Source organism: Phoca vitulina, unplaced genomic scaffold (assembly GCF_004348235.1).
Source record: "Phoca vitulina isolate PV1807 unplaced genomic scaffold, GSC_HSeal_1.0 scaffold52, whole genome shotgun sequence".
In the NCBI taxonomy this organism is placed as follows: domain Eukaryota; kingdom Metazoa; phylum Chordata; class Mammalia; order Carnivora; family Phocidae; genus Phoca; species Phoca vitulina.
Window position 1 is genome coordinate 4,155,714 of NW_022589755.1, and position 23,108 is coordinate 4,178,821.

Genomic DNA, 23,108 nt, shown 5'->3' on the forward strand with positions numbered 1-23,108 from the left:
CCATTTTATTCCACACTCATGTCACAGACATAGCATTTCTTATCACTTCTCTGTTGCTCTAGAGAAAGAAAACATGCATCATATATGTTCCACTGCCTTAAAATTGTAAAATATAACTTAGCACAAAAGCCACATGAGACCAATACATTGAATGCTATAAGAGACTCAAAAACAGTGGTTATTTTAGTCATAGACTTGTGTGTTTGTCTTTGTGGTGTTTTCGCAAGACACAAAAACCTTCATCCACAAATATATTCATGAGTTTTCATCACTGAAAGCATTTCTCAGTTTAGTGACAATAAAGAAAAACTCTAGTCTATCATTTTTATTCTTTTTTATTGAATCTATAATTTTCTCTTTTATGTTTTATCCTCACTTACCTGTTTTAGTTGATACGTTCTGTGGGTTAATTGTGTTTGCATTCCCATTGTCCCTTTGAAACCTGCCGTGAACCTTCTTTTAGGGTTACTTCTGTGAGTGGTCTGTGTGTTTGTCTTAAAGTAATTCAGTTTCAATCTGGGATAAAACTCAGGATGTACTATTACTGAAGTTTTGCCAAGATGTTTTTTGAAAGGTGAAGAACAATTCTACTGTTCTCTTAGGTTAGTGTGGATTCATGGGTGAATTTATGAAAAAATGTTAGAATGTGATGTAGTGGGTAGTAAATGTTCAAAGACGAATTGTTTTGTTCTTGAAATTAGAAGTTGTAATTTCCACAATATTCTTTACGTTCAAAGTCATCCATTTCTTTTCTTTTTCTTTTTGGAATTTAAAAGTGTGGCACTTGAGCTAAGATATAGGCATTGCTTGCAAGCTCGTGAGAAATGTGGGAACTCAGATCCCACCTAGAAATCCAAATCAGATTGTAAGTTTTGACAGGATCTTCACTTCATTGTCCTACACATTAACATTGGATAAGGGCAGGTCTGGCTCACCTCTGCTTTTTGGTTAGCGATCCCTGTATTTATGTCTGTGGTGTATTTTGATAACTATGGCGTTGTAGTATGTTTTAAATCAGGGAGTGTGGTGCCTCCAATGTACTCTTCAGTTTGAAAATTATTCTGGGGGTGTTATACTGTGGCATCCGCATGGATGATAAGAGGGGTTTTGATCTTTCTGCCAAAGAAAATGACATTGGAATTTTGATAGAGATTTTCAGTGTTACTTTTTATTCTGATCTGTTTTATTTATGTCTGATTTTTCTTCGTTATTTCCTTCCTCTACTAAATTTCATGTTTGTTTCTTCTTTTTTATGTTCCTTATAGTATAACGTTATGTTGTTTATTTGAACTTTTTTTCTTAACTCAAGCATTTATAGCATTAAAAAAATTGAAAATGGAAAGTCTAGTGGGGAAAATTAGCAGAAATATACAAGTGATGACCAAACAATAAAATAGCATAAAAATAAAAATAGGCATTCTTTATGGTTTTCTATAGATCATGTCATCTGTGAACAGAGATAGTTTTCTTTTTCTTTTTGAATTGGATTCCTTTTATGTATTTTTTTCTTACCTGATTGTTCTGACTAGAATATCCAGTACTATGTTGAATGGAAGGGCTGAAGTCATTCCGTTACCTTGTTTCTGATCATACAGGAGAAGCATTCAGTCTTTTACTATTGAATATGTTAGATTTCAGCTTTCAGTACGGATGGCCTGTATTATGCTGAGGTGGTTTCCTTCTGTTCCTACTCTTGAGTGTTTTTAATCATGAAACTGTGTCCGATATGCTCACATTCTTGTTCTGCTTCAATTAATATGAACATGTCATGTTTGACCTTCATTCTGTTAATGCACACTCTTAAATTTATAGATTTCCATATGTTAAAAGACCCTGAACTCCAGTAAGAATTCTCACTTGATTATGTTGTAAAATAGTAAAATGTGCTTTTGATTCAGTTTGCTTCATTTTATTGTGGACTTAGTATAACTATTCCTCATAGTTAGTAGTTGGTGGTCGTCTTTGTTTGTAGTGTCTTCCTTTGGCTTTGATAACCTGGTAAAGCTGGTGTCTCAGAGATTGTTTGATAGTTTCCTTTCTCTTCACTCCTTGGAAATGTTGGAGGAGATTTGAAGTGCTTTCTCTTTAAATGTTTGTTTGAATTCTCCAGTGAATTTATCTGGCACAGGACTTTCTTTGTTGGGAATTTTGTTTTGTTTTGTTTTGTTTTACTTTTTCAATGTATTTAATAGTGGTAGATTATTTGATATTTGTATTTTTTTATTATTTCTCCATAATGGAGTCAGGTAGGTTATACACTTGTTGAGATTTATACAAGTTGTTTTTTTTTATATATCTGTTTGTGGACATATAATTATCCATCATCACCTCTTACAATTGTTTTTATTTCTTTGGTATCAGTTATATTGCGTCTGCTTTCACTTCTTTACTTCTGATTTTACCTAGTCTTCTTGCTTCCATTCTTTATTTAAAAGTATATTGATTTTGTTGATCTTTTCTGAAAATGCAATCTTCCTATTGATGTTTTCCTGTTTTTGCTATCGTATTTTGTTGATTTCTATTTTAAGTTTAAATTTCTTTCCTTCTGCTAGTTTTGGGATCAAATGGCACTTTTCCTGATTTTTTGAGGTCTAGGATCATGATGTGTGCTCCAGCATGACAGTACTATGGAACTATGTGATAGGCTGTGTGATCTGTACGTTGTCTGCGAGTTTGTCTCCCTGGAGGAATGAAGTCCTGATGAGTCTTTCTCAGCCATATTGCTGAAGTTCTCTGATTGATTTTAATTTTGCGTATTAGAAGCTTTCATTATATTCATCTGAGAATAGTAAGTGGAATGATTTTACTTTTCTCTTATTCAATATCTTTCAGCTGTATCTTCACATGGCACCCAGAGTTTCCTGCCAAAGCTGTGCATAGAAGCTTCTTTCCAAAACGTGGCAGTGGGTAGATATAAACATAGTGCCCTTGACAATTTACACTTAATGATAGACTGGAAAAATGATGGGGAGAGTGAAGAGCATCAAAGATATCATGAAGGACATATCCAAACTGAGACAACTGTCCATAATATGAATCTCACTGCCCAAAATGATGAAGAATATAAAACACTTGGGAAAATATCCCTTCTTAAGTCTGCTACTTCTGCAAAGCAGTGTCTTTCTGTAAGCAAGGGCTCAAATCAAATGGTGAAACATACGTATTTGGAGAACGAGAATTTGGAAAATCTGGAAAGTTGCCTAGTCCATGCTGAAAATAATTATTTGAATCATTTTGAAAGTAGGATTGGATTGACCTTTGAGTCAAACATTTCTGAAAACCAGAGATTTAAAAATGAAGAACAAAGTGCTAAGTGGGATTCATTTGAGAGGTCCTTCACCGAGGAGTCAACCCTACAAGATGACCAGAGCATTTTCAATGAAAATGGAATTGCTCAATGCAGTGACTCTGAGAACAAATTTAACGAGGGTTCAAATGTTAATAAATGTGTGAGGACTCATTTTCCAGAGAATCATTATGAGTGTGATAAATGTGTGGAAGTCTTTTATCAAAGCTCCAACCTGATTATACATAAGAGTATCCCTATGGGAGAGAATCCTTATAAATATAATGAGTGTGGGAAATCTGTTAACCAATCCTCCAGTGTTGGTGATTATCAGAGAATTCACATGGAAAAAAACATATACAGATGTAATAAACCTGTGAACATGTTGAGTCAATCATCAGGACTAAACATACATAACACAGCCGCTACTGGACAGAAAACTTACATTTGTGAGGAATGTGGTAAAGCCTTTGACTGGCACTCAACACCATCTCAACACCAGCCAATGCCTACTGGAGAGAAACCTTACAAATGTGAAGAATGTAGCAAGGTCTTTATCCACCACTCACACCTTATTCAACATGACAGAATTCATCCTGGAGAGAAACCTTACCAATGTGAAGAATGTGGAAAGGCCTTTAATCAGCACTCAATGCTTACTCGACATCAAAGAATTCATACTGGAGAGAAACCTTATCAATGTGAAGAATGTGGAAAGGCCTTTAACCAGCACTCAAACCTTACTCAGCATCACAGAATTCACACTGGAGAGAAACCTTACCAATGTAAAGAATGTGGCCAGGCCTTTAACCATCACTCAAGCCTTACTCAACATCACAGAATCCACAGTGGTGAAAAACCTTACATATGTAAAGAATGTGGCCAGTCCTTTAACCAGCACTCAAACCTTACTCGACATCACAGAATTCATAGTGGAGAGAAACCTTATATATGTAAAGAATGTGGCCAGGCCTTTAACCAGCACTCAAAGCTTACTGAACACCTCAGAATTCATACTGGAGAGAAACCTTACATATGTAAAGAATGTGGCCAGGCCTTTAACCGGCACTCACACCTTACTCGACATCACAGAATTCACAGTGGAGAGAAACCTTACCAATGTAAAGAATGTGGTAAGGCCTTTAACCAGCAGTCAAAGCTTACCGAACACCACAGAATTCATACTGGAGAGAAACCTTATATATGCAAAGAATGTGGCCAGGCCTTTAACCGGCATTCACACCTTACTCGACATCACAGAATTCATAGTGGAGAGAAACCTTACATATGTAAAGAATGTGGTGATACCTTTATCCAGCACTCACACCTGACTCGACATCACAGAATTCATACTTGAAGGAGTCCTAACGAAAATAATGTGCCAAGGCCTTTAAGCAGTGCTAAAGTCTAACTTCTGATCAGAGGATGTATACTGGAGAAGATTTTGCAAACATAATGAATTTGGCAAGCCCTTTAATCAGAAGTCAAGCTTCATTGACCATCAGAGAATTCGTATTGGAGAAAAAAACTTAGAAATGTAAAATGTGGTAAAACTTTTAGGATTGCTCAACTCTTACTCAGCATCTCAGAGTTCATACTGAGGGGAAACATTACAAAGGTAAAAGAATGTCTCAAGCCTCTAGCTGGAACTCCCAACTTACTGAACATCATAGTTCTCATCACAGGATGGAAACTAAAATACAGAGAAATTTGCAGTGCCTTTAACTGGAATTCAATCCTTAATATCCAAAAATTCACACTAGAGTCAAACCCTACAAATTTATGAATGAGGAAAGACCTTCATTTTAAGTATACACATTAGTAAACACTCGTGAGTGCATAAAGGACAGTAACTTGAAAGATGTAAATACTTAGAAATGTATGTAACTGAACATCAAATGTAAATAAATGTCACAGAAATCAAGTACAAAGCACTACGTCAGTCAGTCTATTCAGATATTACATCAGAATACTCATGATAAGGAATAATAACAAAGTTAAACTGTTAGAAATGTCTGTCCTATTCTTCAAAAGATTGAGTGGATAGATTTTTGCATAGTTCTAATTAATTTCAATATGTGCTTTTTTTTTTAGCATTGGCCCTATCTGATATTTGTGTCTAGCAAATATTAATGTATCTCTACTCTCAAGTCACTTCAGAAAATACATTTATTTTTAGTATGTGTGAAATTGTGTGACTGATTGTTGCTTCATCAAAGATAGGAGCTCTCTCCTTCACTAGGTGGGACTCATGATATCTAATTATCCATGGAAGATGAAGGACAATATAATATACAATATATAAAGAAAATCTAAATGAAGATATTATTTGTGGTTATAACATTAATGACTGTCGTCATGAAAAAGGTGTTCAGAACATCAATCTTTTCCATTTATTAAAACTAAAGAACTTTCTGAATATTACAAATAAAATATTTTACCAACTGGTATTAGAAGAAAAACAGGTGGCAATCCAGTAAAATTCTGATGTATCCTCATGATAGCAATAGTTAGAGAATATTAGTGGATGTGGTTGAAAGGAAGAAATCCTCACAGATACCATAAAGAGGGTAGCTGACTCTTCCCCAACATGGCATACATCCACATTTGTTGAGAAGGACCTCACACCTGAAAATTATTGAAACCACTACTCCCACATCATTATATCAGTGCTTGAATGCTTTTTAATGCTTATATACTGTATTTTGAGCAAGGATTATAGAGGGGATTGAAATGCATAACTTAGTCTATGTGTGAACTTAATATATTTTAATTAATAAAACATAATGGTTTTTATCATGTTAACATGGATATGTAATGAATGAAGTGTTATCTGACTACCAATGTTAACCTATCTCATTTTATATAAGGTTGTAGGTAACTGATGGTATCTATCACCTATTTGGCAACAGAGTGGAAATATTATCTAGTAATCCATTTTTCTCATTGGCCTTAATGTTTAGATAATGTGTGATTGTTTTTCCGTTAGTTTATCTATTGTATCATTTTCTCCTCCTTGGGTCTAGTGGGATAGTATAACAGATATATTATAGATTGTATGTGGGTCTTATTGATCAACTAAGTGAAGTACTCCATGACAGTGCTACTTAGCATACATTTTGTGTAGGCAGGAGTTTTGCAGGGGACTTTTAGTGACACAAGAGAATCTTACTAGTGCATTTCCTACATAACAAACTGCAGAGTCAAAAGTTAATGTACCTTCTGATAGGGCATTCCCAGTCCACCCTTGTGAGCAAACATTTCTCCTGTCTCCCATGACTTTCCCCTTATGTGTCCTTTAGAGAAGACTCCCACCGAGCTTACTTAAACCTATTTTAGTTTGAAAGGCTATCTGGACTTCTCCCAGGGACCCTAAAGCACTCTACCATGGCCCCTAATAAAGTTATGTGCCCCACTTCATACATGTGGGTGTTGTTTTCATGTTTCTATCTAGTAAACATACACTTATAACAATGGTTTGTGTGTAATAGATACCCCATAAGTTAGAGAAATATATTCCGGTAGGAGTGACATTGTAGCCCCAGTTAAGAGAAAGTACAGAGGATGAAGAATTGGCGTAAATTCTGCATGTGGAGAGAGGACACCTTTCCTGGGTTGCACAACTGACTCCTTGGATTTAGAAAAATAACTTATACTTGTTTATTTTCCTAGATAACTGTAGATCTCCATTTCTATTTATCCCCAGTTTTATTTCCACCTACATAGGCATCTCAAACGTTCTTCTTTGCCTGTGTTGTGGTGAGAATGTCCTCACTGACCTTTTAATTGAGATTAGAGACAAGTAAGGCCAATGGGTGTCAATTCAGACATTTAGCCCTGGCATGTGGGATGTAAATATAAGTAAAACACAATGATGGCAGCATCCTTAGAAAGGTAAGACCTATTAAAAGAAAATGTGAAGAATTCTTTTCAGTGTGGGTAGGGAACCCAACGTGGCTCCCTTTAGTCATTCAAAAGGCACAGTTACCTCTTGGTGGTGTCATCTGATGAATAAATGTAATGGAATAAAGGAATTGGCAAGTGTGGTGGGTTTCTGAGGAGTAGGGAAGTCCTATTTTATCTTCATGATTTAATTGAATTCCTGTGTGTTAGTGAGGACCAGATGCTGTTGTGATGACTGTGTTTGCCCAGGTCTAGATCAGTGGCTGTGGATGGAGGAAGGGTATTCGATGATGCAATCATTTAGTGCATAGCTTCAAAATATCACATGGTAGAGTAGATGTTGGAGATGAAGAAGCCTTCTGGACGGTGGAACAGGCAGGCTCAGCAAGATGTGTGCTGTGGTTTCACCAAAGCGCTAGTATTCCAGGTATATAACCCCAACATAGTTTAAATCCACTGTAGATGGGTATCGTTTCGTGGAAGCTGATGCACCGCTGTGTGGGACCTTCCTCCCTTTACCGCGTGCCATGATGAGTGTAGCCCTGTGCCCTGGCTCTGTGCCATGGATTTCTTGGAGGAGTGGTACAACAGTCAGTGGCAGTGGGCATTTCTGCTTCAGACAGTCTGGTGCAAGTGTTTATTGACTGATAATAAAGAAGATGTGTATCTATATAGAATGGAATATTAGCCTTAAAAAGGAATGAAATCTTACCATTTGCAATGACATGGATGGAGCTAGGTTATTATGCTAATGTAAAGAAGTCAGAGAAGGACAAATACCATGTGTTTTCACGCATATGTGGGATATAAGAAACAAACAAGCAAAGGAGAAAAAAAAGCAGACAGGCAAATCAAGAAATAGACTCTTAACTATAGAGAAGAAACTGATGGTTACCAGAATGGAGATGGATTTGAGAGATGAGTTAAATAAGTGATGGGAATGAAGATGTGCATTTGTTGTATTGAGCACCGGGTGTTGTATGGAATTGTTCAATCACTATTGTACACCTGAAACAAATATGACAGTGCATGTTAACTCACTATAATTTAAATAAAACCTTTTAAAAAATACTTTGGTGTTTACAGATTTAAGAAATTTTATCCCTTATGTTAACTTACGTTACACAAAATACACCTTTGTAAACAAATTGGAACGTTTATCTTTTCTCCCTGATTCCTCCAGAATTCAGAGTGTCTCAGTAACTATTTTTATATTTTAATGCCTGTATATATATATTTGTATAATTTCAGTAAGAATCTGTTCTCATGGTGACAAGACACAAACAAACACTGGTTATACAACGATGGCTTTGACTGGAATGTCATAGCTGAGAAAGAGCTGCATAGACTCAGATATGACAAGACCGCTATAGGGAACTAAGATTGACTTTATGGATCAAAAAGGCCCCCTTGGAAATACCAGCCTGATACCTTGCTTAGGGAGTTCCCAGCAGCTTTACCATGTGAGCAAGGAAGATTACTTACTAGCAGGCGCAGGAACCTCAGGATACTTAGGGGACTTGATGAAGAGAGGAGATCACTGAAATCTGTAGTTACTGTCCATAAAGTCTGGTGGCACGAAAATGGCATGGACTCTGACCTGGAGATGCTATTAAAAGTTCGATTTAGAGATTCCTCATGAAAAGTTCCTGCAAAACTGTTTTTAAAGTGTCTGTAGCTCAACCTCCATTCTACCTGCAGTTATGTAGATAATCAGGCCAAGTGTTTTTTCTTAGACTATTTTGTAATCAAATTAGTGTTAATTTGACTATCTTTGGTAAAAATTTGTTTCAGTAACATTTTGTAGATACTAGATTTTAGTAGTATTCAGTATTGACTACATCCTGATTTCTTCTAATGTCGACCAATGCATGGCTACAAGTCCCCAGACATTTTGAGTTTTCTCTCACCTTCCTACTTGGAATCATTTGAGAACTAAAATTGACATTTTTCCTGAAGCTCTGCAAACTTAATATGAATGACTTGTAAAGAAATTGTCATAATAGCTCATGTATAGACAGTCCTAGTACTGTGGCTCTGTGGACCACTGAAATACTACCAACGTAGTATTTAAACTATAAACCAGGACAATATGTTAGGTTTCCCCTGCCTGCCCTCATTCTATCTTACGATGCTTGAAATCTAACATCTAGAAGTCTGCTCAGCTGGCTACCCTCAGAGATCAGAACCTGCCTTAACATTTGATCTAATCATTAATCGTAGTTCATTTGTTTTCATATAAATGCCTCATTTAATCACAGTACTTAAGCTACAAGGCTGCCTTTGAAAATACACCCGTATCATTGCCTTCTGAAACGAGTTTGGCCAAACTGACCTATTGGCAGGGTAAAATGCTAGATCAGTGACCTGAAGTAATCTACCAGATCAACATGGAATACTTGAAACTCCCAAGGAAGTTTTAGATGGGGGAACTGAAGGAGCAGGACAAGCCTCTCTCTCCACCCACCGCCCCCTGCAAAATGCCCCTTTGGATAATTGAAGGTACTTGAGAACCTGCAGGTTGCAGAGGACATTCTACCCCTCCCCTGCCATTAACAACCCAGAAGAATCTAAATTGGGGAGGGGGGGGGGTCTTTCCAGAACATGAGAGATTAACATGAAAAAGTTTATCTCTGAACCATCTTTAAGGTAAGACAAATACCTAAATACCAAAGATGTGCTCCTATCGCCCTGTGAAGTGTTTTCCTTTCCTGCGAAGCTCCTGACCCCCACCCCTTCTTTCCTTATTTCAGGATGGTATTTGTACCTCATCTTCCCTGACAGTCTGGAACTTCCACTTCTGTGTGGATTTCCTGTACATATACCTATTAAATTTGATTTTTCTGCTGTTAATCTGTCTCATATGAATTTGATTCTGAGTCCAGCTAGAAAGACCTTTGAGGGGACAAGAATTCTTGTTCTCTGACGGGATTTAATTTAAGGCCTCATTCCCTGGCATCCTATTTAAGTTATAAAAAGGTGGTGTAGCAGTAGAAAGTACTTGTACAGGAGTTGATATTTTTGAGCTCAGGTTTTGGCCCTATTTCAGAAGGTCCTGTATTTGTTTCCTGCTTAGATGGTACATTATCAGTGTTTCCTTTAAAAGCTGCTGAGTAGAGGTGCCTGGGTGGTGCAGTTGGTTAAGCCTCTAACTCTTGGTTTTGGCTCAGGTATGATCTCGGGGTCAGGAGACGGAGCCCTGGTGCCGGGCTGTCAGGCTGCACGCGGAGTCTCCTTTAAGAGTCTCTCCCCTGTCCTCTGCCTCTCCCCCACCCTGTGTTCTCTCTTTCTCTAAAATAAGTAAATCTTTAATAAAAGCTTCTAAGTAGCAATCAAAATATGTATCCCTCTCTATTTAATAGATGGCTCTCTTGAAGGGGATGCATAGGTACACAAATGAAGTATCTGAGGGATCCTCATTTAGACCACTTGAGCATTAAAATCCTTTGTATATTCTACTTATTTAGATGCCTGCAGATATGTAATCCATGTGTATTAAACATGAGCCCCACCAGATTGTATGAAGGGGGTTTTCCATCCCATTTTTCCGGTTGTGATGGTTTATTTTCTATCCCTGTTGGTTGACATGCCAGCACTATCTAAGGGAATTTAGCCGTGAAAGAATGTGCTAATTAGAGTTTAATCATGCTGCTTCAGGTGTCACCCTGGAGATGGTGGATTGCGTTTTGTGTCTTGGTTTTCCCTGGAGTTAGCCTGGCTGAATTCAAAGTGCTCAACATGCTAAGTGGCTGATTCTTCCATGCTTCCCCTGATGGAGCAACTGAATTATTTGTATCGTGACTGGGAATCCCTGTGGGATGGCTGCCGGGTGCTGAAGTTGACTCTGCCACTCTCTACTGAGAGGAACTACTATCCTTTGTCTTTGCATTCATTCAGAATCTCATCTACAGAACGTGTCAAGGATTTAAATTGGTCACATTGTGAAGAATTTTAAGTTTCTAAGAGGCAGATGCATCTGTGCTTCTCCTGACTTTACCGTGTATTGTGGCCATGCAGTATTACTGAAGAAAATCATCTTCTGGGACGCCTGGGTGGCTCAGTTGGTTAAACATCTGCCTTTGGTTCAGGTCATGGTCCTGGGATCCTGTGATTGGGCCTGCGTCAGGCTCCCTGCTCACGGGGAGTAGGCTTCTGGTCCCTACTGACTTCCAAATTGGATCACTATAGGAAGTTATCTGTGCTGGCACCTCTGAAAGTAAGTCCTAGGATCCATATTTGATTTGTGTTTTTATTTTTTTTTTAAAGATTATTTATTTCTTAGAGCAGAGTGAGCAAGAGAGAATAAGGGGGGCGGGGAGAAGCAGGCTCCCCACTGAGTTGGGAGCCCACCCGGGGCTGGATCCCAGTGTGCTGGGATCATGACCTGAGCCGAAGGCAGACGCTTACCCACTGGAGTCCCCCAGGCGCCCCTGATTTGTGTTTTTAAATCCGCAAGAATGATTAATTTGATGGTGTGAAATTGGAAATGTCAAGGGCTTTCTTTAGTGACTGAGCAAAATGTCTGTCATTTATTGTGGCCTGTTTTCACTATATGTGCTTTGTTTAATATTCTATTGATGTGAAAATCAAATTGATTGGATTTAAGCAGATATGAAATTGCTATGTTACATAGAATTCAGCCTTTCATTTACCTTATTGTTTGAATAAGGTGATCGTGAACAATTCTGTTGTCGTAAACTCTTCACAAATAATAGAAGTGGTGTAATTTTGTGGCTTGAGGTGAAACTGGAAAAAAACAGAAAAGAAAATTTATAGACCCATGAGGTCATGTTAGCAGATGTCCTTAATAACTTCTGGTGTCACTTCACCTTATACCCTAGAGGTGTATTCCTTCTCAAAACACTTTGAGTCAGAAAAATATCGTTCTTCTTTATCTGAGAGGTTTTATGAGGTGTATCCTGTAATTATATCTGTAGGCTAGTGCTGATTAACTACTTGTAAGCTAGTGGGGTCACATGCCTGTGTCTTGAGCCTAGGCTACATGTCCCTTGTCTGGTACAGCTCTGCCTGGGGATATATGACCCGTAGCGTGCATTCTCTCATCTGCACTGACAAGATCAGTGCTGGCTTCATTAGATCAACTTTGTGTCGATTCTGTCAGGGAGCTTGAATTTCTGTCCCTTAAAAGGTCCTTCTAGCAGGACTAAGAATCCAATTGAAATGAGACAGATTAACAAGAAAGATCAACTTAAATTTTATAAGTGTAAGGAACCCTCACAGGCATGGAAATCCCAAAGGCAGTCAGGCAAAATGAGGTATTTATGTCTTCCTGAACTAAGAAGGAGGACCAGGGATTTTCAAGTGGAAAAACGTACTTCACAAGGCATTAAGAAGAGTAGATGTTTGATAATTAGATGTTTGCCACGTCACAGGTGGGTCACTCAGATAAAATTTGTCACTACTAATAACCCGTATTCTGTGAAGACCCCCAAGTTAGATCCTTCTACAAAGTTAAGGGACGGTAAAAAGTTTCTCTTAAGCCAGGGTGTCAATTACCTTTAGCCCAAAAGAATGTTCATCTTGGGGGCAGCCTACCCTTGGTCCCTACAGAACATTGCTTTAAACATGGCTACATACGTCTCTGTATGTAGACTTGTGTGTCATGTTACATAAACTCAGATAACCTTGGTTAAAACCTCATTTCTTCCATTTACTGGACATTTGGCAAAATACTCTCATAAGAGAAAAAAAAATGTTTGGTCTCATAAATTATTTTGTTGTTTTGGTTTGTTTCCTTGCATTAACTTACAATACTACCTGGTTTCTAGTAAATGTTTAAAAAGGATTGTTGTTGCCATTCTTTCTGTTCTAGTAGCACGTATAATTTCCATAAAAACATTCCATTCAAACTCATCAAATAACAGTATTTGGGGAAACCATTTTCTAGAATTCTACAATGTTCTCTCTTCTCTATTGAGGACAATACTGAGTTGAAAATTAAAGAATCCAACAAAACTCATATTTCTATTTTTAAAACAAATGAGTCTTGTTATATCTAAGTGACACCTGTTCACCTTTCTGGAGCCAAGAGAGAGCCCTGGGATGTGAAGAGAAAGGAGCCTTACATCCAGGTAGGTGGGAATGAGTAAAGCAGATGACGCAGGTGAGGTGTAATGGTCAAAGCGGAGAACACACCTGAATGTGTGATTTGGGAAGTGCTACTTGAAATAATTATCTTAAAATATATGTGAACTGTGGTATAATTTATACCTAAATGTTTATTTTATATAGCAGTGATACTCAGCATATTGTACAACAATCATGGTCTTTCTCTGTATGTTTGTTTGTGATGTTGCTTCTCAAGGATGAATTACAGCCTTGGCATTCTTTGTAAAAGTGGCAATATCTCTTAACAAATTCTCTAGTGTCATTTAATGAAGCTCATCCATAAAATTTTTATTAGAACATTTTATGATTGACTGTGATGAATTTTCTGTGCACAATTTATGCCACGTAACACATGCTAATGTGTTAAACATTAGCAGAAACTAAACAAAGCAGAAAATGCTTGCTTTTCTTGAGTGCCCGGTCTCGGTTTAAAACTATCGTTATATGGAAGGATCCTTGTATAATGTATCTGTTTTATTCAGAAGTATTACAGGTAACATTTCTCTTATTGTTTTGCATTCAGTAAAACTTCATTTTTATTTATTTATTTATTTATTTATTTTTTAAAGATTTTATTTATTCATTTATTTGAGAGAGTGAGAGAGAGAGAGCACATGAGAGGGGGGAAGGTCAGAGGGAGAAGCAGACTCCCCGCCGAGCAGGGAGCCCGATGCGGGACTCGATCCTGGGACTCCAGGATCATGACCTGAGCCGAAGGCAGTCGCTTAACCAACTGAGCCACCCAGGCGCCCCAAAAGTTCATTTTTATTGATAGTTTCTACAGCATTAGTGAATTGTGCTTTTGTTTTTTTTATCTGTTTTATAGTTTTGGATAACAATTTTCAACTTAGGAGTTCAAAGACAGTGTAGGGTTTAATTGAAATAGGAATCAGCCATATGTCAAATGCCAATAAAATTATGTGTGTATTTGTTTGTACAAATATTACCCGTACATTGTTGGTTCATGACTTACCTTGTTTGTTTCTTTTCTTGGTTGGTTGTCAGTGGTGGTTTTATATTGTGTGTTTATCCTGGGTAAGTTGTTATATGGAATTAATGTCATCATCTATTTGTGGATGAATTCATATTCTCTTTTGAAAGAAACACCTTTTTGAATTAAAGGTAATTTTTAAAAAATTTGTATCTCTTCAGTTTTAGGTGTCATTATTCTTCATTGTGGTCAAAAATATATGCCATGAAATTTACCATTTTAACCATTTTTAACTAAAGTGTTAAGTGTGTTGACATTATTGGAATACCAATTTCTAGAATTATCTCATCCTATAAAACTAAAACTTAGTAACTGTTAAGTACCCACTTCCACACTTGTGTCTGAGATCCTGGCATCCTTTCTTTCCTTCTCTCTTTCCTTCCTTCCTTTTCATGAGGTTCACATTAGGTTTAGTCACTTAAATGAAATCATAGTGTATCTGTTTCTGTGACTCATTTATTTCACTCATCATCACGTTTTAACCATGTTGTATAAAGTGACAATATGTGTCTCTTTTTTCAAGGCTGAATATTATTCTAGTGAATGTATATGCTACATTTTCTTATGCATTCATAAGTATTTCTGTTGCTTTCATTTATTATTGGCTTTTCTGAATAATGCTGCTGTGAATATCCCTGTGCAAACATCTCTTGTGGATCCCACTTTGAATTGTTTTGGTCATATACTGTCAAGTGGGATGGCTGGATCATACGGTAATATGATTTACAACTCTTTGAGGAACCTCCACTCCGTTTTCCATAGTGATTGCTTCATATGCATTTCCTCCAGCAGTGTATAAGGGGTGCAATCTCTCCTCATCCTTTCCAGCACGTGTCCTTTTTTTTTTTGTTCGTGCTTTATAGTGGGATCTGGACAGGTGAGGGGTGATGACTCACTGTTTGATTTATATTTTTCTAATGAATAGTGAGGTTGAGCATCTTTCCTGTGCCTTGTCCATTTGTATATATTTCTTGGATTGTGCCCATTGAAAATTTTGTGCAGTTATTAATCATGCTAGTTGCTGTTTGGTTGTCATTGCAAGAGTTCTTTCTCTGTTCTAAATGTTAAATCCTTCTGCTCTAGAGGGTCTGCAAAAGAAATTCCTTGCGTTTTTCAGGTTGCCTTTTCACTCCACTGACTGTTTCCTTAGAATTACTTTCTCTGGGGGCGCCTGGGTGGCTCAGTCAGTTAAGTGTCTGACTTAGGCTCGGGTCATGATCTCAGGGTCCTTAGATTGAGCCCTACATCCAGCTATATGCTCAGCAGGGAGTTTGCTTCTTCCTCTTCCTCTGCCCCTTCCTCCCGCTCATGCCCTCCCTCTCTCCTCTCTTTCTCTCTCAAATAAATAAAATCTTAAAAAAAAAGAATGACTTTTTCTGATTTCAATATGTTTGAATATATTGTTTCATTTCATTACTCTCAAGGTATTTACTGGTTATTTTCTTTATAATTTCATTTTGACTCATTGATTGTTCAAGAGCATGTTGTTTAATGTCCAAATATCTGTGGCATTTCCAATTTCCCATCTGCTGTTCATTCTTTGTTTTATTCCATGGTGATCAGAAATGATACTTATGATATTAATCTTTAAATTTGTTAAGACGTGTTTTGTAGACAGTCTGTGCTAGAGAACATTCTGTGTGTGATTGAGAAGATTGTGTATCCGACTCTTGCTTGGTGGAGTGGTCTGTGTGTGTCCATCATACGTAATCAAGTGCTCTCCTTCCTGGACTTGAATGTGGTCTTTCTGTCCAGTTAAATCAAGGTATTAACCTCTGCTACTATAATGATGCTGTTGATTTATTCCTTCAGTTCTGCCTTTTGTGCTTCACATGTCTGGGATCTCTGTTGTCAGGTGCACACATAATTGTTACAGTATCTGGGTAATTTCATTTCCTTATGTATGTATGTTTTTCTCTTCTGAAACTATGAATTTACATGTATTTGTGTGATATTAGTACGGCCACCTGTGCCCTCTTTTGGTTTCCATTTTCATGAAATGTGCTTTTACATACTTTTACTTGCATCTTAGGTGTGTCCTTAGATTTAATGTGACTCTCTTGTAGACAGGAGGATGTTGCATCTTGTGTTTTACTCATTCAGCCAATTTATGCCTTTTAATGGGGGGAGTTTAATCTACTTACCATCAAAGTAATTAGGAAAGGGAAGTACTGCTGCTGTCTTTTCATAGTTTTCTGTACTTCTCGTGGCTATTTTATCCTCCTTTCCCTCCCAATGTGCTTCATTATATTTGTTTGATGTTTGTAGTGACATGCTTTGATACGATTCTCCTTTCCTTTTTATATCTTCTGTTGTTGGTTTTTTTTCCACCCCGGTTACCATAGGGATTACTTAAAACCTCTCAAAGCTGTAACAAACCGTTTTAACCTAATATCGTCAAGAGCATGCAAAACTACTGCTTATCCTGTCCATCCCTGTACCCACTATGGGTCACTCATAACCCTATATTTAATAATTCTGTCTTTTCTGTTGTGTACTCTATAATTTAGATATATCATTTTTATTTTTATTTATTTATTTTTTTAAGGAAGAGAGCGAGCATGCATGTGAGTGGGGGGAGGGGCAGATGGAGAGGGAGAGAGAGACTTGGAGCCCAGTGCGGGCCTTGATCTCACAACCTGAGATCTTGACCTGAGCCAAAATCAACCACGCGCCCCTATGTTTTTATTCTTTGAAATAATTCAGTTCAATGAGAAAATAGCAGTCTGTGCTACCTCATTACAATATTCTAGGTTTCTGTATTTGTGTAAACATTTACATTTACCAGAGAGCTTTATATTTTCATGTGGTTTTAATTACTGTTTAGAATCTTTGTGCTTTAACCAGAAAGACTTTCTTCAGTGTTTCTTGTAGGACAGGTCTAATGGTACACTTCTAGGGGATTTGACTTGGGTATGTCTTCATTTCTCCATTTTTGAAGGACATTTATGCCACATACAGTGTTTTTGGTTGATATTTTTTTGGTCTTTCGGTACTTGAAGATTTTATCCCTTGCATTTCTTTTTGTAAGTTCTGCTGAGAAACCATTGATGTTCTTAGAAGAGCTCTGTTACACAGGAGAAATTAGTTTTGTCATGCTGTTTCAAAGCTCTCTGTTCACTTGTGATTTCTGATAAATTAATTATAATGTGTCTGTGTCTTCATGTCTTGACATCTATCCTACTTAGAATTCACTGAGCTTCTTGAACATGTCTCTGTTTTTCCACAATTGTGGAAGTATAAGCCAGTTGTTCTTCATGTAAGCTATCTGCCCCTTTCCACGCTGCTCTCCTTGGGGGGAGTCCCCTTTAATGTGTATATTGGTCTACTTGTTGGTGTCCCATAAGTCCCTTGGACCCTGTCCTTTTCCACAAGTTTTTTATTCTCCTCAGTGGATAAATTAAAATGAGGGATCTTTATGTTGTCTGAGTCTTTCTTCTACTTCATCAAGTCAGGTGCTGACCCTTTAGTGTACTTTAAAATTTAGTTTGTACTTTTTAGCTCCTAATTTCTGTTAGGTTGTGTTTTAAACTTCCTGTCTCTGGATTTTCATTTCGGTCATGCATACTTTACTGGATTTCATTTAGTTACCTGGTTTCTACTCTTCCTTCATGAGCACTTTTATGATAGTTAGTTTGAATCCTTTGTCAGGTAATTTATAGTTCTTTATTAATTTAGGGCCAGTTTTTGGAGGTTTGTCTTGTTCCTTTAATTGTAACACATTTTTCTGCTCCTTTGTATGCCTTGTGATCTTTTGGTGATGTTTGGAAATTTAAAAACCAGCCCTGGACCCAGAATTTATGTACTTGCTTTGTAATGGAGAACACAGATAACAGCCATCTGTGAGGCAATTGTGGGGCCTATCAAACATACTCTGGGGATGTGTAATGTCTGAGTGTTTGTACTTTCACAGTTAAATAATTGTTGTTTCCTGTTAATTGCACATGATCTTCAGCACTGCAGTCTCTGGCTTTTGAGCAAGTCCTACCTGTTCTGTGAGTAGTCCCCACCATGCATCAAGTGGGTGTTCCCACTGTTCCCATTCCCTCAGCCTCCCATGTCATGCATGAAAGAAACAGGTCCTCCAGGCAGCTGTGAAGAAGCCAGATTATTGCCCACAGAGTTCACGCGTGTCTTTCCTGAGCAGAGTTGAGAGTTTTCTCGCAGTCTTGTCATGGAGTGCCAGGTCGGGTGAACAGCTGCTGGGGCAATGTAACAAACTTTCCTTCTCTCTTCAAACAGGCTCTTCTTCACTTGTGTTTGCCTGAGGGTGCTGTGTTCTCCCAGCTGGCTTCTGGAGCACTCAAAAAGGCAATTTGGTTAGTTTGTGTCTTCATGAAGGAGCAAAGTCCTCGTCCTTCCTATTTCTCCATCTTACTCATGTCATCTGATGAATATTAATTTTATACATTAGCATTTTAAAGTATATACTTGCAAGCGTACTATGTGGGATAATTTATTTGGTATTTTTCAATTAGGTCTTCTCATGACACCTGGGATTTTTTACAAAAAACAGTCAAAGAAAATGTATTCCATAACGTGCTACTGGGAAGACAGTGGAAGCTGCGGCTTTGAGATCACAGTTAATGAAAGACTGAGAAGGAGGGCAGAAACAGTGTTATAATGGATATAACTAAACCGGGACAATGACCCTTAATCGAATCCTTCCTGCCAGAAGAAATAGAGAATAGAAAACATTTTGGGGAAAATCCCGCTTTAAGACCATTATGTTTGCAGAACTCTGTGAATACAAAGCCTCAGCTCCTTTTTTTATACATACGTTTTCTCTGAAAACAAAAGCAGACATTCTGGAAAATTACCTATTCCATGCTGCAAGTAATGATTTGTACCATTTCAAATATAGGAGGTATTAATTATTCAAAGATTTCTATAAATTAGAAATTTGAAGATTAAAAGTCTAATAATCAATTTCAGAATTCCCTTCCTGAGGGTTCATGATTCTTCTACCAACAAATAGTCTGTCCTATTCCGGAGTCCCTAATTTTGATACATATTGGAGTGTCTTTATCCAACCATCACTGTTCAATAGATACCACATAATACATAATTTGGAGCAAGATTTTGTGTGTGATGAACTTTGGCTGGCCTTTTGTGAGGACTTGATCTTCAATAATTACCAAGGTGTTTATAATGGAGAAAAAATTTATGAATGTGATAAATATGGAAATAAACATTAACAAGGGTAAATCCTAATAACCTTTAAAGAACTCAGTTTCCAGATACCAGTATAAAACAAATACATGTTGGAAAGTCTTTTATCAAGCTTTAACCTTTTTATATGTCATCATATCCTTCCTGAAGAGATGATTTACTAATGTAGTAAATGTGTCAAAGCTTTAAAGCAGTGTTCAAAACTCAACAGCATAGACTTCATACTGAGAAGAAACCTTACATACGTAAGGAATATGGCAAAGCCTTTACCCAGCGTTCAAGCCTTCCTGGACATCAGAGAACACATACTGGGGAGAAACCTCAAAAATGAATGTGACAAAGCCTTTTACTGGCACACAAAACTTTCTAAACATCAGAGAATACATACTGGGAAGAAATCTTACAAATGTAAACAATTTGGTGAAACCTTTAAGCATTGCTTAAAACTTCTTTGACATCGGAGTATACATATGTAGGAGAATCCCAACCCCTGCATTGTACCAGAATCAACTGTACTTATGAATGCAATGGGATCGCCTAAGAAGTATTACATCTTCCCAGTAGCATTAAGCCTCAAATGATTTGAGATTATCTTTCCCAAATTTATATATTGTGTATTTTCCTCCCTTTTGTAACTACTGGGACATTATGACTGCTATAACGCAGATGATATAGAAGTATTATCGAGAGGGGTGCCTAGACGGCAGTCAGTCAGGCCTCCAGCTCTTGATTTCAGCTCAGGTCCTGATCTCAGGTTCATGAGATCGAGCCCTGTGTCAGACTCTACACTCAGTGCCCAGTCTGCTTGAGATTCTCTCTCCCTCTCCCTCTACCCCTCTTGCTTGTGCTCTCTGTCAAATAAATAATAAAGTGAATCATTAAATAAAAAGTATAATAATGTAGCTATCTCACTTCTTGGTATTGCTGCCTTGGACCCCGTTTGATATAACTAGGCTGTTTGCAGGAGGTTTGAACTGACTTGCTCCTCCTGATAGCGAATGTATTCGATAACAGTCCTCAAAGTTACAAGCTAGTGTAAGTTCCTGATATGACAACCCCAGCAGTCCTTGTAAACAACAGTCTCCATTCCCAGTATATTTTCCTTGTGCATTCTGTAGAGAAGACCCCTACAGAGGTTATCATACTCCACATATTTTGGTTTGAATTGTGCATTCTAGACTTGCCCATGAAGTGCAAGGCGTGCCAACCATGGACCCTAATAAATGTATCTGCCCCAGTTCCTGCCTCTTTCTCTGCCTGCACTCCTTGACTCCATCATGTACTTGTCAAGGCATATCGTGTACATCCTCTAGGATCTATGAGTAATGAACTTGGCTATTTCATTTCCCTTGGTGTCTTTTTATTGAAACTTGACTCACCACAAAAGCCCAGGGACTCTACAAATGCTAGTGTAACGGGCACCTGGATGGCTCAGTCGTTGAGCGTCTGCCTTCGGCTCAGGTCATGATCCCAGGGCCCTGGGATCGAGCCCCACATCGGGCTCCCTGCTCAGTGGGAAGCCTGCTTCTCCCTCTCCCACTCCCCCTGCTTCTCCCTCTCCCACTCCCCCTGCTTGTGTTCCCTCTCTCACTGTGTCTCTGTCAAATAAATAAAATCTTAAAAAAAAAAATGCTAGTGTAACAAGGTCACTAGAAATATACTTATAAGCCATACCTGCAGAATTCTAAACCACCATTTATAAAGTTTTATTCTATACTATTCTTTGTTCATGAGGTTTTTTTTGCGTGTCCTGAGCAAAAATGATTCCCATGGCTTTGGTATGCATGGAATGCAAATTGTAAATACACAGAGCTTAAGATATAATTTAGGTGTAAAAGAACTAAGGAAAATGTTTGTGTTTGTATGTGTACCAACATTTAACTATTAGTAGACTGCTGTTGACCAGAAACCTTACTGAGAACATAAACAGTTTGATCACATATTTGGAATGTTATTAGTAAAACCATGGGGCCACAACTCTCTGATCATAGAAGATGAACAAAACTGCTTGTTTTGTTACCAATGCTGGTAATCTGTATTTTGACCTAGGATCATACAGTGGTTTTGCAGTAGCTTGTTTAGACCATGTTCGAACTTATTATTTAATTAATGAAACTGAATGTTTTGTGTGTGCGTGTTAATACTGATGTGTGGTGAATGATATGTTATCCTTGCACTAATTTTAACCTACTCCACATTAAACAAAGTTGTACGTAAAGAGACTAACTATAATGTATTGTTGAACCTTGAACACCATGGGATTGAACTGTGCATGTCCACTTACATGTACATATTTTTTATAGTACACTACTGTAAGTGTATTTTCCTTTTTTTTAAAGATTTTATTTATTTGAGAGAGAGAAGGAGGGAGAGCACGAATTGGGGGAAGGGCAGAGGGAGAGAGAAAGGGAGAAGCAGACTCCCCACCAAGGGCAAAGCTCCATACCAGGCTTGATCCCAGGACTCAGATGGTGACCTGAGCTGAAGTCAGACGCCTAAACAACTGAGCCACCTAGTCGTCCCTCCTCATGATTTTCTTAGTAGCATTTTCTTTTCCCTCCCTTCGGAGAAGTCAGATCCTGTCTTCATGATTTCATAAATTCCTATGTAGTACTGAGGACAGATGCTGTTGGATGATAGAGATTCCTGTACTTTTCAGGCCAAAACCCATGGGAGTGGAAGGAGAGGGGTTGGTGGAAGATGCAAATGTTGTGGCCATACCCTTCAGATGTCACATGGCAGAGTAGTTGTTGGAAATGTAGAAGCCTTGTGGACCCTGGAAGTATCAGGAAGGTGTGTGCTGTCATTTTTCAAAGCACTAGAATCTTAGGTATATAAGCCCAACGTCAGCCTGCTCCACTGTAGATGGAGGTCATTGCAGTGAAGCTGATCCACAGCTGGTAGGAAACTCGGTTCTGCTTGAGCCCCATGTCGACTGTTATTCTTTGAGGTCTGTTCAAGGCACTGATTAGTTGGGGGGCAGTTCACCAGTCAGAGAGAGTGAGCATTTCTGCCTCAAACAGTCCACGTACTTTTTAAAAATAGATGTTCCTATGTTCACTCACAGCTCATGCTGCATTTTTAACCATCCTATGGGCAGCATGAAAGAGGGTTTCTGTCCGTTGTGGAAACTGATACCATGAAGTTGGGTAGTAGGTTGTGCTCACATTTAACATTGGTACAAGTGAAGTATAATGATGCTTTTTTGGGTAGCTGTTGTTTGTGTTCAGCTATACCATGAAAAGGTAGATGTGTCCTTATAGAAAAGAAGATGTATATTGTGTATTATGTATGTAATGAGTAGGTAGATGCTCATGTCTGATAAAATGGCTCATACACACTATGGTATACTCTAGTTGTTCCATTTCTTCTCTCTGCTATTGTCTAGCCGCAGACATCGTGCTAACACTTGTTGTCATGGCCAAAGATGCTTGCCCCCCCTTCAGGCATCAAACCATGTTCCATGCATCAAGGAGGTGGTGGTAATCTGCTAGGACTCAGGGAATTTGTTTTAGAACCACTCCTTTCTCTCTCAGAGCAGGCCAACCTCTTTCAGGTGCTTCTCTCTTCATCTCACTGACCAGAACGCTGTCATGAGGCCACTCTGAGTAACCACATATCTGTACA

General features: G+C 38.1%; 2 protein-coding genes across 5 annotated transcripts in view; both read left to right on the forward strand.

The window, feature by feature from the left end:
- LOC116622197 (zinc finger protein 331-like) overlaps positions 1 to 10,433 on the forward strand; it is a 53,949-nt gene extending 43,516 nt beyond the window's left edge. Inside the window, exon 5 of the mRNA XM_032388461.1 lies at positions 2,833 to 10,433. Within this exon, the coding sequence (XP_032244352.1) occupies positions 2,833 to 4,643 (1,811 nt within the window). The 3' untranslated portion in view covers positions 4,644 to 10,433. The remainder of the gene's footprint in view (positions 1 to 2,832) is intronic.
- The window catches only part of LOC116622203 (putative protein ZNF720), a 132,976-nt gene that overhangs the window by 18,571 nt on the left and 91,297 nt on the right, over positions 1 to 23,108 (forward strand). The gene's annotated exons all lie outside the window — the stretch shown is intronic.